At 41.6% G+C, this 17873-nt stretch overlaps 1 protein-coding gene across 1 annotated transcript in view; it reads left to right on the top strand.

Annotated features, from left to right (window-relative positions):
• Positions 1-216: 216 nt before the first annotated feature.
• Positions 217-17873, top strand: part of FBN1 (fibrillin 1) — a 239475-nt gene continuing 221818 nt past the window's right edge. The window contains exons 1-2 of the mRNA XM_008016692.3: positions 217-373; positions 1002-1346. Coding sequence (XP_008014883.2) covers positions 1183-1346 — 164 coding nt within the window. The 5' untranslated portion in view covers positions 217-373; positions 1002-1182. The remainder of the gene's footprint in view (positions 374-1001; positions 1347-17873) is intronic.

The raw sequence follows: 17873 nt of genomic DNA, 5'->3' as shown, positions 1-17873 counted from the left end.
TCCCACTGCGCTAATCCTGCGAGCGAGAGGCCCCGCGCCGAGGCGGAGGCTGGCAAAGGGGAGTGGAAAGGGAGGATGGATGGGGCCGGGGGGTGGGGTGGTGATGAGGGGGATGAAGGAGGGGGTGTCATTTTCTTTTTCTTTCTTTTTTTTAAAAAAGTATTTCTCTCGCGAGAAACCGCTGCGCGGACGATACTTGAAGAGGTGGGGAAAGGAGGGGGCCGCGGGAGCCGCGGCAGAGACAGTGGGTGCCACAAGCGGACAGGCGGCCACAGCTGGGACAGCTGCGAGCAGAGCGGAGCAGTGGCTGTAGCGGCCACGACTGGGAGCAGCCGCCGCCGCCTCCTCGGGAGTCGGAGCCGCCGCTTCTCCAGTGGGTGCAGCCTGGGTCTCGACGGGGGTCGGGCGGCCACCGGGGCTGGAGCTGCGGCCACGGAGGCTTTTGCGTTTGCGCCGCGCCGCGCCGAGGGCAGGGACAGGGACTGGGGTGAGGGGCTGTCCCGGAACGTCCACAGCTGGCGCTGGCCCTCCCCTGCCTGACAGCTTCCTGGCCCGGGGCTCTTGGTGCCGGGCTCCGCGTCAGATGTTCGGGGGGCGGTGGCAGCGCCCGGAGTCGGCGGGGACGGCGCGGCGGGCTTCCAGCCTGGCGGAGAGGGCAGGCTGAGGAGTGGGGCGTTTAGAGCGCGCATCGCGCGCAATTCGTGCCACTAAAAAAATAAACCCAGAGAGCTCGCCCGGGGCTTAGGACCTCTGGGGACATGGGTACTTTGCGCTGCGCTCTTTTGGCGGGGCCCGGGAGGCCAAGGGATTGGCCGGGGCTGCTGCCGCCGGGGGCCTGGGCTTTCCAGCCAGCTGTGGACCAAACGGTCTTCCCTTACCCAAATTAACTGCGCCACGCGCAGGCGGCGCACGGGTTGGGCTCGGGAATGGGGACCGCGAGGCTTCAGCATCCCGATGCCCTGAAAGTCTCCCCGCCTCGGGGATTTGTCTCTGTGTTGCAGCTGGCAGGGGCCGCCTGAAGTGGGAGCAGCGCCTGGAGAAGGCGGGAGGAGCCCGGCCCGGGGGACGGGCGGCGGGAGAGCGGGACCCCGGCGGCGCGGTGCGCTTCAGGGCGCAGCGGCGGCCGCAGACCGAGCCCCGGGCGCGGCAGGAGGCGGCGGGAGCCGGCGGCGGCTCGGCATCATGCGTCGAGGGGGCCTGCTGGAGATCCTCCTGGGATTTACCGTGCTTTTAGCGTCCTACACGAGTCATGGGGCGGACACCAATTTGGAGGCTGGGAACGTGAAGGAAACCAGAGCCAGTCGGGCCAAGAGAAGAGGCGGTGGAGGACACGACGCGCTTAAAGGGTAAAGGAACCGGTCCCCTCCTTTAGTGTGGGTCTCCCAAGTTTCAAGATCCAGAAGGATGATTCTCCCTGTGGAAGACTCCTTGGCAAGACCTCCTGGGGGCACCTTAGAGGTGCTCGGGTTGTTTAGTCCCCACCCCGTTCGTGCTTAAACTACCTTGCCCCTACTCCCAAAGATTTCTGCCCCAAAGGAGAGGACATGATTGAAAGGAATCTTGGGCCATTGTTGAGGCAGATTTTGGGAGGCGAGAAGGGTTCCTTGAGGAAGAAGGGGAGGAGTTGCGGGTGGGATAAGAGGAGAAGCCCATTCCTTTCCCTGCAATACCAATTCTGGTTGTGTCTAGAGGAAAGTACTTCCCTTGGGGTCATCTTGGTAGATGCTGTATTTGAAAGGGGGCAAGGAAAGGAAGGGATTCCCATGAGAGTCAGAGGATAAATCACAGAGTAGTCGACTCTTCCGTAAATTATGCTTATTACGATTAAGGATTGGATTTTCTGGGCAGTGCTTCCTTTAGATGTCTACACTGGAAGCAGAACAGGGAAAGTGGTTCTGAGAACTGGTTTTTTTGGGTTGTGTGGGGCTCTCCGTTTCACTGCAGCAGTAAGGCTGCTGTGGCCGGCCTTAAGGAGGTATTTTTAACTAGTGGTGTTTGTATTATGTACATTCAGTTGACCATTTCACTGGCTTCCCATGCCGCTATTATAGATGTTTCGGCCGGAAAGATTTAAATTAGGCGGGTTGACTAAGGGTTGTCACTTTCTTGTATTGAAGGACAGTGGGAATACATTTCCTTTAAGAGAAATTTGTCTGCAATTGTTTAAGTTAAAGCCTCCATGGAAGCAGCAGGATGGACTGTCAATGACCCCTTTTATCTTCTTGGAGGAGCCTGTTAAGTAAACTCTGACAGTATATATAGGGAGATTTTGTATTAAATTCTTACCATCCTGACTGATGCTCTTTTCCTGAGTGGTTCTGTAGCTTTATTATGTGGCTCTGGGCCACCAAGTGATGGTGTCCACTTGGATATGTGGCTGATCATTTCACTTACTCTTTTTTTGTTATGGGTTGTTACAGCCATGTATGTGTGGTAAAATTTGTGTTTGTGTGGATATGAGATATGAGAAGATATGAGAAGAAAAAGTGCAGTAAACTCACCAGACCAGTTTTTGACTCCTAGTCTGGAGAAGGGACACGATGATTGTAAGAGCCAAGCAGTTAGGCTGTGATAAAATAGCACAGAACATAGTTACGATTAATTCGGTTCCATCTTGGCCTTTCTGGAAAATAAACCCAGAATTCCGATAATGTTGGAAGGAAGTTTGCTTATCATGGTAAGCCTGACCCTGATCAGACAGCAGACGTTTATTGTCCTGTGTGCAAGGCACATGGCAAGTTCAATAAGTAGACTGAGGCTCTGATTTTCATGTTCTCAAGAGGGCCTCATTTAGTCCAGTATTTTTCCTTCGAAAATACATTTCTCCTACATAATATTATCTTAATATCTATTCTGATAGAATTACTCCTGTATATAAAGGAAGTGGAGGTTTAATTCTGTGGCTGAAGATCTTCAGGGAGGTGTGGGGCCTGGTCAGACATTTGTCTCATTTCTCTGGGCTGTCACCAACTAGTGTGTTCCCTTGGGAGGCACAGACTGAATGTGAAAAAAGAAACTAAGCTTTACCTTGTTGCTTAACAGGATGCCACACTTTTACTCACACTAGTGCTTTCTCTGTCTGGTTTTACATTTGTTTGTGATTATAGAGAGATACCTCTCTGTGCTCCTCACAGTGTTTGATCATTAACATAGACCTTATCCTATTGCAAACTATTTATAAAGCCTTCCTAAAAACAGGGTATTAATAGAATTGTAATTATGTGTGTTCCTAATTCTCATGTTAACTATAAGATTTTATAATAAGTTATACACACACACACACACACACGGTGGGGGTGAAAGTAATAATTTAAAAATATATACAATTAAAAGTATTTCCCTGCCATCTTTCAGAGACCATTTTCTTGGGTATTTTTCTATAAATCTTATAGGCATATGTATACATGTACAGATAAACACATAAATATATATGTATACATACACATGTGTGTGTGTATCCTTTTTAATACATGGAATATACTGTACATGCAATATTCTGAACTTTACTTTTTATGTATCTTTAATTCATCCATCTGTTAACTCATATGGATCTACTACGTGCATTTTCTTTCTTTCTTTTTTTTTTTTTTTTGAGACACAGTCTTGCTCTGTTGCCCAGGCTGGAGTGTAATGGTGCAATCTTGGCTTACTGCCTCCACCTTCTGGGCTCAAGTGATTCTCCTGCCTCAGCCTCCAGAGTAGCTGGGATTATAGGTGCATGCCACCAAGCCTGGCTAATTTTTTGCATTTTTAGTAGAGATGGGGTTTTGCCATGTTGGCCAGGATGGTCTCAAACTCTTGGCCTCAAGTGATACACCCACCTCTGCCTCTCAAAGTGCTGGGATTACAGGCGTGAGCCACCGCACCCAACCCCATTTTCTTGTTGTATAGAACCTCATTATGTGGCTGAAACAGTTCCCTAGTGATGGCTCTTTAGATTACATTGAGTCTTTTGCTATTACCAACTTTCTTCTGCATACCTGTGTTTACATACACATGTTTATATGTGGTATAAATTAGTAAAAATAGAATTGCTGGATCAAAGGCTTTCCCATAGATTTTAAGCAAACCCCATTTCTCATGTAAAATTTGAATAACATTTTAAATTTATTCCCTCTGCTTATTGCCATTACAGTCTCATATGAATAAATCCTTTAATGGTGCCCTGCTGTATAAATCATCAGAAAAAGCAGTTATGTACTACATTTTTCCAGTTATTACTTAAAATTTCTGTTTTTGTCTGTTAAAATATTACCAGCTTCAAAACTCACCTCTTTGACTATAGTGAAACCTGTTTACCATTCTGATTGGAAATGCACAGTTTATGAAGTGAAAGTGATTTGTAACCCCCGAGTCTGCCTCATGCCCAGTTGGTGGCAGCAACTTTCAGCACCTCACTAATCTTTCCTCTAGTTAAAAGGTGCTTTAAACTCATCAGTATCTGCTGTGCACTGGTTCCGTCTCTCCAGCAATCTGATGTGGCAGGTGACTACAAAATCCACCTTGCTATTCTTCTTAAAACACATATATATGTTCCTTTCTTGCCAGCTCCCTCTCTTCCTGGATTAGAAACCGGCCTCATTTTCTGCTCACTGAATGTGTAGTCCCAGCTTATCTTCCTCTCTTCCCACCCTGTTGCAGGTGTTCCTTTTTTTTTTTTCTTCTCTCCCCACTGGGCAGCAAAAGTTGTTCCACCGTGGAAATTTAGGCATCCTCGGGTTTCTTCCCAGCTTCTGATGTGTTTTCTTAGAGTAAATTGCCAATTTCTGTTTTTACAGGAAATCCTTTTTAAAAAGGAATCAGTGTGGTCCCCATCCACTCTGCAAAAATTGCATTTTTTTCTGTTTTCAAATGAGAATTGTTCAAGTTTCAAAACTGTGTGAAATGATACGTGTGTAGTAGTTTTCTTTTGCTTGGGCACTGCTTGATATGTGAAATGGGTTTATGAAAAATAATACAATCCTAATGTTATTTGTTTGAATTTCAATTCATAGGAATTTTTCTCAGCTAAATTCTAAAGTGTGATTAGGCAAAAAGTGTGGGAGACAGTCCAAAAAAAAAAAAAAAACCCAACTGTACTTGAATAGCAGTAGTTATGCACCATTTATTTATGACTGTCTTATCGCTTTAGCTCCCAAGTAAGGAAATATTACTGTTTCCTGTCAAAGGGAAAAGTTCTTCACAGTGAGATCTCCTTTCCCAAACCTTGGAGAAGATGGATTGAGAATTCTGCCCTTGTCCTGTGGTTTATAGGTACACGAGACCAGTTGTATTTGGCACAATTTGTCAACGTGTGCGTGATTCCTTTTGGTCTTTGTTTATTGGTTTATTTTTTTCCAGAGGTCTTCTTGCCAGAAAAATACACATGGAGCAGTTCATACCCAGGGTATATTATGTGATGGCAAACTCCAAGGGATTAATTATGTAGAAGTCTGTTATTAAAATAAAGAACTGTAATAAGGAATACAGAAAAAGTTTGGTAGACTTTATAAAGTCCATTTTACTTTGTAAAGGGGACCTGAAGACTTCACCTGAAGTCAGATGGGCTAATAATTAAGTATGGGAAAAGATTCCTTCAGAGGTATAGTTTCCATTTATTGAAAAGATTAAACTAAAATATTGGGACACAATTTTTTTAAAAACAGGATTTAGTATTCTTAAATAGAAGATTTCAGCAATTCCACACATGAAACAAGAAGGTAGAGACAAAGTATTTATTTACGGGACTCATTTTGTAACATTGAAGACATAGAGGTTGTTTATAAAAATGTGTAAGTTGGTAATACAAATTAATTAAAACATACATCAGCCTATGGTGAAATGAGATGAGAGCTGATGGAAATGGAGTACAGACTTCCCTTCAGCTTTATTTGGAATTTTAAAGAATATTAAAATGTTCCTTTATTGTCTTGTGGAGCACATACTTTAAAAGTTATAGTATTATACTGATGACTCTAATCAAGCAAAATACTAAAAAATTATTACAGTATTCATGTACTAGTTTGTTGGTTTTCTTCCAATAAGCCAAACAATCAGCCTAACCACTTTGGGAGTTTTAGCTTTATTTTCAATGTGAAAATAAGATTTTTAAAATGTTTTCTTGAAAGAGAAATACATTCTTTTAACAATTTCTTTGTTTTTAAACGCGAACCCAGCAAATGGGCCTGCTTAAGCAACTTAGAATTTTTTCCCATGAGATTCTTTGAAGAAACCGACATCAATAATATATCAGGCCTGAGTTCTGTGGCCTAACTCAGGCGCATGACAGTTTAGTGTCTTGTGATGTTCAAGTCGATTTTCTCGTTAGACTGTTAAACCATCAAAGTCAAGAATCCTATTATAAGCATTTTACCACTAACGTATCATTAAGTGGGGTTTCAAAAAGTTCATTAATTCAAGAAGGCTTGGTTGAATGGCAGCTAGAGTTTAGTTCTGTGGAAGGCCAGAGACATATACCCCATGATCCTGGGAGTACTTCAGGAACCATAAATGCACAGAAGGGTAGCATCCTTGGAAAGGGGGTCTGGTATTAAGTCTAAGCAAATACATAGTAACAATTGCAGCCATGGTAGGTAACATTTAGATAACTTCTATATGCTAAGCACTGTTCTTACTGTTTTGCATATGATAATTTGTTGAATCCTCACAGCCACTCTACAAGCTGGGTGCTTTCATAAGCTTCCCTTCACAGACATGAGAGCCAAGGTATGCAGAGGTTAAGTTCGAAAGACAAAACTGAATGTTAACTTTTCTTTCTCCATTAATTTTAGTTATGGTTTTGGTTTTTCATTCCACCAGACAAAAATGCAGGCCCAAGATATTGGTAAAATTCCACTTAAAATTCCTAATATTCTTTCATGCTAGTTCACAAATCCTAAGTATGGTTAATCACATAGTATTATTTAGTCCAACAAGAAACTTTCTGCAAAGGCATTAATAAAACAGAAAGAATCATAGGATGTTAGAGCCAGCGGGACTTTGTATAGCATGTGTATTATATTTTAATATTAGACCTTGACTTGTATGACGGTGGTAGGTAACCATTGCAGGCAGCCTACTGGGTGTTATCTGGGCTTCTGAGCTGGAGGCATTGCTCTTTATGTTGTTCAGAACCCTCTTGCTGTCATGTCCCCCGAGAGAAATTTCTCTCTGAATAGGGTTGCAAGAATATTTCTCTTTCCAGTGGAAATTAGTATGTGTCTTAAATCGTGACCAGTCATATGAGTTATTTAGTTGTTTCTTTTTCATTTTTTACCTTGGTTGCCTGTAAGCTCAGCCCAATTTTTTACATTAAATTGCAGCCATAATGGTAAAAAAAAAAAAAAAAAAAAAGAAAAGAAAAAAGCTCTGAGGTATCACTTACGATTGTACTTTGCAAATACTAATTCCCTTAAAACATAAGTCCTTTATGAGGAAGATTAAGCTTATTTATTCATTTAACAGATGAAGAAGCAAGGGATGCAGAGTTTCAGTAATTACTCCAGGGACATAAACTAGTAAGTGGTAGAGTTGGGAAATCTAGCTTCATAGCTGGAGCTCTTAATCTTAATATTTTACTGCTTTTCAGTTACAATGAATCTTGTAGATGGTACATTTTTTTTTCCATGCCCTTTATACCTTCATTTCCCAAGAATCTTCTCCCACCATTGCTATGTGGAAAGACTCAACATTTATTGAAGGCAGATGCTGTTACAAGCCAAGGGAAGCATCATTGTGGGAATGGGATTGATCAGAAGTGACTTTACAGTGAAAGTCTATTAGGGCTGGGCATGGTAACTTATTCCTGTAGTCCCAGTGCTTGGGAGACTGAGACAGGAGGATTGCTTGAGCCCAGGGGGTTGAGGCTGCAGTGAGCTATGATCATGCCACTGCATTCTAGCCTGGGCCACAGAGCAAGATCCTGTCTAACAAAAAAAAAAAATTATCAGTGGTCAACAAGCTCACTTTTTTGGAAAACAGAGTTTTATTGAAACAAATCCATGCCTGTTTATTTACTTATTATGTATGGCTGCTTTCTCCCTACAGCAGTAGAGTAGAGTAGTTGTGACAGAGACAGTATGGCCCACAGAACTGAAACATTTGCTCTTTGGTCCTTTACAGAAAAAGTTTTAACAACTTCTGATCTACGTGATAAAAAGTGGCTCTGTACTAGGAGTGAGAACTTGCTGAAGGCAGAGATCTTGCTTGTTTTATTTATCTCTAGGAACAGGGTATGTGGCATGTGTTCAATAGAATAGTTTTTGATGGTTGAACTCTGAACAATTTTGATGAACTGATTGACTGGGTATGGTTAACTATATAAACTAGAGCTTGGAGTAAGTATAGCTGAGAAATAAAGGAAAGATGAGTGAAAAATACATCGAGGGAAAGGGATATGAAGTGTCTGTGGTCTTAGGACATTGACTGCAGTTGGGCAGGGTTGGCACGGCGTGGTTCCATGTGACGTGGTTTGTAATGTAGTCTATGAAATGAGTGCCCCTGGAGCTGTGCAGTTCACAACCTTGAGCAATCTTGTGAGTCCGTACATAGGTAGCGACATTGTTAGGGAAAGGTGAGGGACTAGTGGAAACATAAACATCATCGATTGTTGTGAAAGGCAAGGACAGGGAGCTAGTAAAGGATTCTAAGATAGGAACATGATCAGATCTTTGCCACTGGGTAGAGGTGTGAAAGGTAGATGACTTAGAGAGGAGAGAAAATAAAGACAGGGATATTTGGATTTGGGAGGCTAATATAGGAGTCACAGTGAGAGTCCATGATGGTCTGAGCAAATTCAGTGAAAGGGGTGAAGAAAGAAGAGGCTCAGGTGGTTCCAGAATTAATGCAGACAGTACTTGACTAGTTGGTTGGAAAAGACAAAGGGGAGGAGGACCTAGAATGCTCCCACCTCCATATATATTCAAACTTAACCATATACGAAATCATTGTAGCACCATAAAGAGAGAATAAAGGGAAATGAGATCAGGCCTAGGCCCTCTACTACCATGAAACAAAGTATTTTCATTTTGTGAGTGTTTGGGTTATTTTATTGCTACGTAACAAATTGCCCCAGACTTAGTGGCTTAAAACAACAATTTTATTATTTCTCATGATTCTGTGGCTCAGGAATTTAGACAGGACACAGTGGGGAATCTTGTCTCTGCGCCCCACAATGTCAGTTGGGCTGGAACAGGCAGTATGACTTCTTCACATATGCATCTGGTTCTGTGACCAGGCCCTGGCGCCTGCAGCCCTGTTTACTTGGGTGTGGTTTATCTAAATGGACCCACTGAGGAGGGGAATAAAGAAAGCAAAGAGCCACTTGTCTGGCTGTGCTGGGGGCCTTCCAAGTTTTAAAGCTCTCTCTCTCTTGCAGTCACTTGCCTGAACCTGCCCCCGGGATGGAGCCATTGAATGTGTTTTTTTCAAATGGGGAGACTGAGCCCCAGGTGCAGTGACTAGGCCTTGCTCAGAGTGAGTGTCTATTGGGGCTGGATCTTGAACAACAGCCTCCTGACCCTGGTCACATGTGTTAATCCCACATATTGACCGCAGGCTAACTCGAAGGGCTGGGGGCTGGCTGGCTGGGGTCACATGGGCTCATATGCCCTTGACATTGGCTGAATTCCTTGATTCCCCTTTATGTAGTCTCAGCTTGTCCCCTTTCTATACGTGGCCTCTCTACGTGGTCTTTCCAGCATAGCCAGACTTTTTCCATGGCAGCTCAGGATCTCTCAAGAGCACAGAAGTGGGAACTACCAGACTTTGTTCAAACTTAGCCTGGATTTGCATGACCTGGAATTCCATCCAAGTCATAGGCCTCACCCAGATTCAAGGGCATGGACTGACTATTAAGACCTACCTTTGGATGTGAGGAGCAGCACATGTCTGCCAGGAAGGGAGGAAGTGGAGCTATCTTTGAAGACCAGCTACCACTGTAGGGCAATAGATCTTTGAGAAGGCTAATCAGATGCTTTAAGTTTTAATTCTAACTTGATCAAGTTCGATCGGCTTAGTTCCCTACTGAGGATGCCTCCTTGTATTTTGCTGCTGTAACTTCAGAATGAAAAAGCTCCATAAATATTGCGTTTGCATATTCTGTTAGATTAATGTTAGGGCATTGTTCTTAGTTTGTCCACAGTTCTGCATTTAAAGAACTCACAACTGTCAGGAATAAGATTAAAGTTCCTAATGAACCAGTATGTTTTGTTTTATTCAAATATGAGAATTTCAAAACATCTAACCTTTTTCTATTAGCTTTTAAGAAAATCAGCTTTTAAGATTATACATAAAATAAATTTAATGTGCAATCACTCTAATTTATTAACTTTGGTATGTTTTAACTTTCTTCTGTATGAAATTTTATTTTCAGTTTCTATTTACAGCCTCAAATGTATGTATCTGTTGGTGTAATCCACCTCAATTTTTTTAAATTAGGGGTTATAACTAATAAGCAAAAATAGGTCACAATTGCTAATAGAATTGGTGTTGTAATGAGCTGAACTGTATTATTTTGTTATAAATGGAGTAGCCACATTGTCAACAGAATAAAATTGGATTAGGAATATAGTCAAGTTTGGATTGTGGGTGTCTTATCCTATATCAAATCCTAGTTTTAAATTTCTTGTGACTACTGCTTTTTCAACTTAAGTGACTTTTTTTGGTTGCAGTTATCACTGACTCTATTTATTCAGCTCCCCTAGAGCGGAAGAGAGAAAGCAAAAATCCCTATCTCCACCATTCCCAGCCGGAGATGTATTCCAGACAGCAAGCAGGCTCAGAGTGGGAGAACTGCTCCTTTAAACAAGTGGTTTGGTTCAACATTTTGAAGGGTTATGAATTCCTAGACCATCAGTCATACTTACATTCAAATATAAGTATCCAAACACATCTAATTCCAAATATAGTACAACCATTTTATGATGTTGGTGTTGGGAGACGGGATTTATGTCTGCCCTACAGACACATTATCTGCTGTCAAGTTTCATGGCTTTGAACTGAAGTATGGTAATATCTTTATTAATAAAGGCAATGTATTCCAGAGGCAGGGTTTCATTTTGTGTGTTTTTTTGTTGTTTGTTTCTTCTTCCTTTTCAGTTTCTGTTTCTCCTTCTTTGTTGCCGTCTTTTCCTTTTCTTCTTTTTCTTCATCGTCACTGTCTCATCTTTTTTGTAAGTAATTTCATAAGCTGTGCTGCAAATAAAATAGGGTGAATAGGAATATCAAATGAGAGTTAAAACCTGAAGAAAAGTAAACAAGGTCTATGTAAAATACAAAATTTTTACCTGGGAATTTTGGGGTGTTCAAAAAGAAAAACAGGGTTAAGGTTTTTGTTAGGGGAGGGAAGGAGAAAGCCTGAGGGAGGCAGGAGGAGAGAGCTGGGAGAAGGTCTGGAGTGAAGAGTATTGCCTCCCAGTGGACCTCGGCTGGACAGAGCAGACGCTGGGTTTTGAAAGATACTGATGACAACCCCTTCACTCCCGGCAGCATTGGGACCAGGTGACCTGTGGTCTTCATCAGCCTCTTTAGGGGACAGAGAGCTTATGGAGAAGAGTCAGGGCATAAGAGAAAGACACTTGGATGCCAGAAAAGATTCCTATGAAAACATGCAGAGGAATGCAGTGGAAATGCAGATTAATCCATTGTCTGGTATGCACCTCTGTATATGGGACTGTGTAAAGTTTGATGCATTCCTCTTCCTGTAAATAACGGCTTATTGTGTATCGTTTCCCCTGTTCGCTCAGTGCTCATTTGTAAGATTGTGTAATCAGACTCTAATAGGTTCGTGCCTTTGATGAATAACTTTTAAAAGACCTTCTTATTTTTAAATGTTTTTGTTTTTGCCATTGAAATTATGGCTCATATCTTCTTCCATAGCCAGACCATCCATCTTTATAAAAATTCATATTACAAATTAGTTATAGTAGGACAGATTTTAGAAATGTATAAATGCTGAAACTGAGGCCCAGAGAAGGTCCAGGAACAAGTGCTCAAGGTGCTTATTTTCCTCTCCGGGTCGTAGGTGTGGAACCTGAGTACGTGGTGGCGAGAGCTGGCCTAAGACGCCTGTGGTTGGGTAATAGATTGGGCCTCTTTGTGTTCCTACCCTCAAGAGGTTGACTGGTATCTGCAGTTTCTCCGCTGTGCGTGAAATAACCAAACCTTATCAATCCTGTGGGCATGGATGTTTTTCTTTCTCTTGTTTATTTGCCCTTAGGCAGTGTGATTAGTCTCTCAGTGGTCAACCCTGAAGCGGTGATGCTGTAGCAGAGTTTTAGATCCTCAGTACTACCCTGCTGTCAGTGGGAACCTCCACGTTAGAAGGGATTGGGTGGGGTGGGACGTTTTGAGGGAGGTAGTTGTCAATGAGGGTATCAGTCAGGTGGTTGGAAAAAGGGAAATAGTCTTCTCTGGGAGTCTGAAGCATGACTCCTCCCCAAAACCCTCCACCACACACATACTCACACTTCGAGTTGGCAGTCAGAGTCAAATGACCTGAGATCAACTAAGGCAGTTCTGGGTCTGTGATTAAGCTTGGTCTCTTGTTGTATAACTTGCTGGCTCAGTTATCCAAACTATACATTAAGAGTTCATGTAATAAACACACTAAAGAAGAAAAAAATTCTCGAATTCTTGTGTTTTCTTCCATATCATCTCCCCTAATAATATTGTAAAACATCTGCCTACTCCTAGCGACCACTATGTTTTAAGCATTAGCTGTGTTTGAATAGGACCCAATGCTTCGTTTTCAGAATGAACACCCTGTCTTGGGCTTGTTGATATTATTACCTTTTTTTCCCAATGATTCTAGGCAGAACTGCCATTTGGAATATCTTTCTCTCCCTTTACCGATGGGGTTAATGTTTGAGGAGATGTGGGCAAGTGCTTTTCAGTGAAGGACTCGATGTGCAGCCTTTAAGTTGACAAATAGTTTTTTAATCTTTCATGGACTGCTGGTGCTTCACACCCCAGAGTTGAGGCCACTGACCTCAAGTTTGCAAATTTTATATCCCATTACCACCCTGTGAGCTCCGTACTCCCCAGGGCCACATCGTCGATGTTGTAGCTGGAATCTGAGAAAGTGCCTGAACATTTCCTGAAGAGTTGGCTAGGAATGTTTGACAGTTTGGTCATAAAAACCCAGAGCTAGTGGCTGGGGTATATGTTATAATTACCTCACACTATTTCCTATTTGAGCCTGGCGGTGGGTAGTGGGGTAGACTGGTATTGATTGTGGGACCGTATTTTAAAGAACCAAGGAGTCATTTTCAATGATCACTAGTAACCATTGGCCACACTTTCAGGGAGGTTTGGAAGTGTGGAAATAGACAGGCTTTGGGTCAAATCCTGTCTCCACCACCTACTAGGAGGAAACCTCAGGCGAGTGATTTGACCTCTCTGGGCCTCAGTTTCTTCACTTGTAAATGCGATTAAATTACTCATCTTTTCTATATTTTCTTAAGATTTAATGGGATGGTTCATTTCAAGTTCTCAGTACTGTGCCTGACATGTTTAGCTATGATGATGCAAATAATTATAATGCTGTTACAGATAAGGAAAATGAGGCAGAGAGTCAAAGAGGCAGTTTATTATGGCTAAAGCAAAAATTTAGGTAATCATTCCTATCTGGATACCACAGTCTCCACTTTCTCATCATAGAAATGATTATATTCAGAAACAGGAGGCAAACCTGAACTTTAAAATATTCAAAAGTGTAATTTTAATGGAAACTTACTACATCTGTGGAGATCTGGTTATACTTAAAGGCAGTTCGGAGATAAGTTTTTATTTTTAAATTTTCTCTTTCCCTAAATTGCGTTGTCTTCATTGGGAAACAAACTTACTAAATATTATTCCTTACGAACACGCACCCCCTCAACTCTTCCAAAAAAGTTTGCATTTTTTAACTGGCAGATCTGTCAAATAGGCCTTGCCTCTTTCCTGATTAACACATTTTTTTTTTTTTTTAAAAAGAGACATTGTGAAAAGAATTTAAATTTTAGTAAATGGAAGGACTGGGTTGAAAACCATTGTCTTTGGCAGCAGTGCAGAGATACCCTGGGAATTAGAATTGTTTCATGGCAAGGTGGTGGGCCATTCTTGAAATGTGCTTTAATTGCCTCTGTTGGAGTAAGGATTTGGTTATAATTGGGTAGCCCAGATATCCACCCGCAATTCTTAGCCACACTGCCTTTCAACCTGTAATCTCAGAGGTAAATAGATAAACCCTCTTTTCTGGATTCCGCATATCAGATCTCATGGAGAACTCCGGCATTGCCCCAGTCACACGCCCTTCATTGTCACCAAATAAATAGGGTGCTCCAGCTGGTCAGGACTGAGCCATGTGTTAGTCCTGCCTGAACCGTGTGGAATGGGCTTAGGAAAGAAGAGTTTGGTTAGCAGAGAAGGGGAAGGGATGCTGGATGGGTAAACACAACACATCTGCACTCCCAGGGAGAAAGCTCCCTTTTCCACAGCATCAGTATTCCCTCCACCCACTCTGTTATCACTGTCCTCTCTGGGTGCTTTGTGGGCAGGCCTTGCATGCATGATTGGGGACAGGCTGACTCAGATTGGCAGCCCCTGAGAAGAGCCACTTTCTAATTGAGCGTTCCCTTCCTTTGACTTCATGCCGTGCAGCAACATAATGCTCATTTACTACAAAGAGATTCTTATTCATTCTTCTTCTGTGTCCTCTTTCTCTTGAGGAATTGAAAATCTTTTTATTTGTACATTTTCTTTTAATGATTTTCATTTTGATTTTAATGAGAGTTGACTTTCAGAGTGATCTGAAACTATTGAGCATCCGTGAGAGTGGAACAAAACATACATTATCTTAATTTAGGCATAGCTTTCGTAGAGTTCCTATATGCTGCACCCTCCATGCCAGCTCTGGTTAACTGATTGGCAGTAAACTCTAAGAAGTTGCGGTTGCTTCATATTCATTCACAGCCTGTAAAAATAAGAGTAGAGTGTTTTAAATAAGGAACGATTTAAACAGATAATAGTTATTTTTCTATTTGCCATTGAAAATGTTCAAATTACTTAATGTCTGTCATCCCCTTGGGGTAAATAACACCATCACCAATAGAAAGTTTATTTAAAAAAAGTAAGAATATAAAATCAAACAAATAAATACCAGATACTTGCTGTGCTCTACCAGCTTCCTGGGAAAAAAATAAACCTCAAATAAAATAAACTTTTCCTTTTAAAGTTTTGAAAACCTTTCAGGTATTTTACAAAGACAGGCGAACCACTTTTTCTCTTTTTGCTTGTAAGCAGTTCTAACTTAATCCAGACATTATTGAACTTTGACAGAAGACAGCAGGGTCTAATTTGACTGCAGACTGACTCATCTGCTCATTTGCATTTGAGACCTTCCTTGAAAATCGGTTGTTTGACACACATTCTCACACATTGAAAGGTCAGAAGACGTACCAGGATTCTTTGCTAACTGATTTCCTCCCATCATTTCATATTTCCCAGGACCGTAAGAATTCTTCCACTTATGCACAGAAAAAGGCAAATTTAACCTTTTTATGAACCTGATACAAACAAACCCCCTCCCCCAAAACACATCTTTTGTTAACTGATGGGTTTATGTTTGTCATCAAAACAAAATGTCTTTATGAAAATGGGTCATGTCAAAAAGGACCTGTGATGCCCAAGGGGATCCATCCCCTGAACCAATATGTTAATTGTTTGCACAGGTGTAGTGAAGTCATTTGTTCTTGGATTCCCCATCTAGTGAACTGCAACCTTATTTAGTAGCTGGCTACTTAGTAGAAACACTTTGGTTAGTTCTTGCCACTGATTTAACATGGCACACATGTTGGGATTGGACTGTTATTGTCTCTTAATGGAGGTCCCCTCCCTCTCAGGAGTGTTGAGCTGCATAACAGATAAAGGTGGTTCTTCAAGTGAATGAAAACAGAAAACAAAAGTGTGGCATGACGGCATGTAGGAGACTGGATATCAGGATGGACTAGGCCAGGTGCTCCTGCAAGTCTGTGTTTTTGAAAAAGAATTTTATTTAACACAGATGTGGATAATTTCAAATATATGCAAAACTAGCGAGAAGGATACAATGATGATCCAGCTTCAGCATTTATCAATTAATGGTCAATCTTGTTTTATCTACTTCTTCTCTCCCTCATTGCATTTATTTTGAAGTAAATCCCTGAAAAATCATTTTACTTTTAAATATTTCAATGTGTGTCCTAAAAGGTAAGGGCTGTTTAAGAAACATAAACACAGTAATATTATTCTGTTTACCGTGAACACTAATTTCTAATATTATCAAATATTCAGCGAATATTTAAAATGTCCTAATTGAGTCATAAATTTTATTTGTTTTTTTGCAGTTTATTCAAATCAGGATCCAAAAAAGTCCGTATTTTGCAACTGGTTGATCTGTCTCAAATATTTTTGAATATATAGATTGTCCCCCTGTCAGTTTTTCCTTATAATTTATGTATTGAAAAAATAGGTTCCTGTCCTCTACAGCAGTGCTTCTTAAGATACCAGTCCACAAACTCCTGTTTCTGGTCCATGATGAGATGAGAAACCAGGGTGTACATCCACAATATGTCACTAAGCACGCTATTTAGTTCAGCTTATATTTTATTCCTAGGGAGACTTCCTCAACGAAGGAAGCAGTGAGGTGGTTTAGATTCTAGCTTAAGCTCCTTATCTCAATATAGACTAGTAATGTCTAGTTTGTAGACCGGCGCTGGCCAGTTCTTGGACCACCCATGGCTTTCACTGTTGGAGAGTTTCTTGCAGTGCAGTGATGATTGCATGCCAGTGGGATGGTCTTACCATGTTTCTCAGTCCCCTGTGTGTGTTGTGAGTGGCTAGTTAGAGCTAAATGTTTAATTAAACCCAATTAACTTTTTGTCAGGAAGACTGTGTAAGTGGTATGTGTCCTTCCATTAGGAGGGACATCATTACTACCAGTCTCTCTTTTTGTGTTATTAGCAGCCATTGATAATCATTTTCTAGATCTATTTATTAGGGTGGCAGAATGGGGATATTCAAATTCTGTCACTTCCTATTGATGTACTAATGCTGTAAAGTTTTACTCCTAGTTTTGAACTTAGGCTCAACACTTCCCAGCCAGTAATGTTTGCAATATGCTGGATCTGGTTTTCTTATCTGCGACTTTGTTGTAGAAAAATTATTTAATATCTAAGAGTAAGGATTGGCTATTATGAGCTATGAAATTGTGGAAAATTCACACAGAAGGAACCTGGCATTTGAAAGGGCAGACAGGGAAGAAAATAATTCTGCAAAGGTTCATTTATCCCATGATCTTTTGTGAGTGTCAAGGTGGAAGCACTCAATGTGTTTTTATTTTAAAGTAAAGAATTTCAGGCAAGAACCTTATGAAAAGTTGGTAAGATTTTGGACTATGGGGTGGGGGGAAGAAGATATTTGCAGAGATTTTAACATTCAGAAGTGAATTTTTGTACCTTCATTTCAGCATTGCTTTCTCAGAAATGCTTCCCCCCCCCCCGCCAAGAAATTGGAACAAGTACAGTCTTAGTGATTCAAATGAAAGATTCTGAAAATTACTGGTACACCCAGTCCCTTTCGGGGAAAGGAAGGTAGGGATGAGAGCTGCCCCAGGAGCTCCTCCCCAACTGTTTGTGGGGAATGGTGCGCGTGCGTGTACATGTGTGCCAGGCACATCCTCCGTGTGTTTCATGTCAGTGAACATGTCCGTCATTCTCTAAGGCCTCATGTATTCCTACCTGATAGAAAACTTCTGGGTGAAATGACAGGCTTTTGGAACTGATTTTTAGTCAGTGGGTGCTGCTACAGAGATTTGGAAGCCCTTTAGGTATTCAAGATGGATGTATTTCTCTCTGTTTTGACATCATCATCACCAT

Source organism: Chlorocebus sabaeus, chromosome 26 (genome assembly GCF_047675955.1).
Source record: "Chlorocebus sabaeus isolate Y175 chromosome 26, mChlSab1.0.hap1, whole genome shotgun sequence".
Lineage (NCBI taxonomy): Eukaryota > Metazoa > Chordata > Mammalia > Primates > Cercopithecidae > Chlorocebus > Chlorocebus sabaeus.
The sequence above is the reverse complement of the archived record's forward strand: the minus strand, read 5'-3'. Positions and strand labels throughout refer to the sequence as shown.